Below are 389 nucleotides of genomic sequence, written 5' to 3' on the forward strand. Positions count from 1 at the left end.
TGTAGTTGCCCTCGGTCCATTGTGGTGTGATGCTGGCCTGAGAGCCAGTGCGGGCTCCCATGGAGCAGATGCTCCTGCGGTGTTGGTTGCTCCTCGTGTTGGGCACCTCCTCAGTCTCCGGAATGCTCCAGGGCTTGTAGCTCAAGGACCACCTCCTCTCCGTGCTCTGTTTCAGCATGGCTGTAGGTCTCAGACCACTTTCCTGTCTCTCCTGGGTGTCTAGGGCCCCTGGTCTGCTCACAGTCACCGGGAGGACTGGGTCAGAGAGAGACCAGCATACTGGGGCCTAGGCATGCATCAATTACCCCCAAAGCTGTTCTTTCTTCTGGCCTGAAAAAGCCTAGGCTAGCCTGCCGGATCTGAACGCTCTCCGCAGAGAGACTTGAGTG

At 58.1% G+C, this 389-nt stretch overlaps 1 protein-coding gene across 1 annotated transcript in view; it reads right to left on the reverse strand.

Moving 5' to 3' along the window:
• KCNV2 (potassium voltage-gated channel modifier subfamily V member 2) overlaps positions 1-178 on the reverse strand; it is a gene marked incomplete at both ends in the record, with an annotated part of 11,767 nt that extends 11,589 nt beyond the window's left edge. Inside the window, one exon of the mRNA XM_084771689.1 lies at positions 1-178. This exon is cut by the window's left edge and continues 1,220 nt beyond it. Within this exon, the coding sequence (XP_084627815.1) occupies positions 1-178 (178 nt within the window).
• Positions 179-389: the final 211 nt, after the last annotated feature.

The sequence above is a fragment of the Acomys minous genome, assembly GCF_964271855.1.
Source record: "Acomys minous genome assembly, chromosome: 2".
Taxonomy (NCBI): domain Eukaryota; kingdom Metazoa; phylum Chordata; class Mammalia; order Rodentia; family Muridae; genus Acomys; species Acomys minous.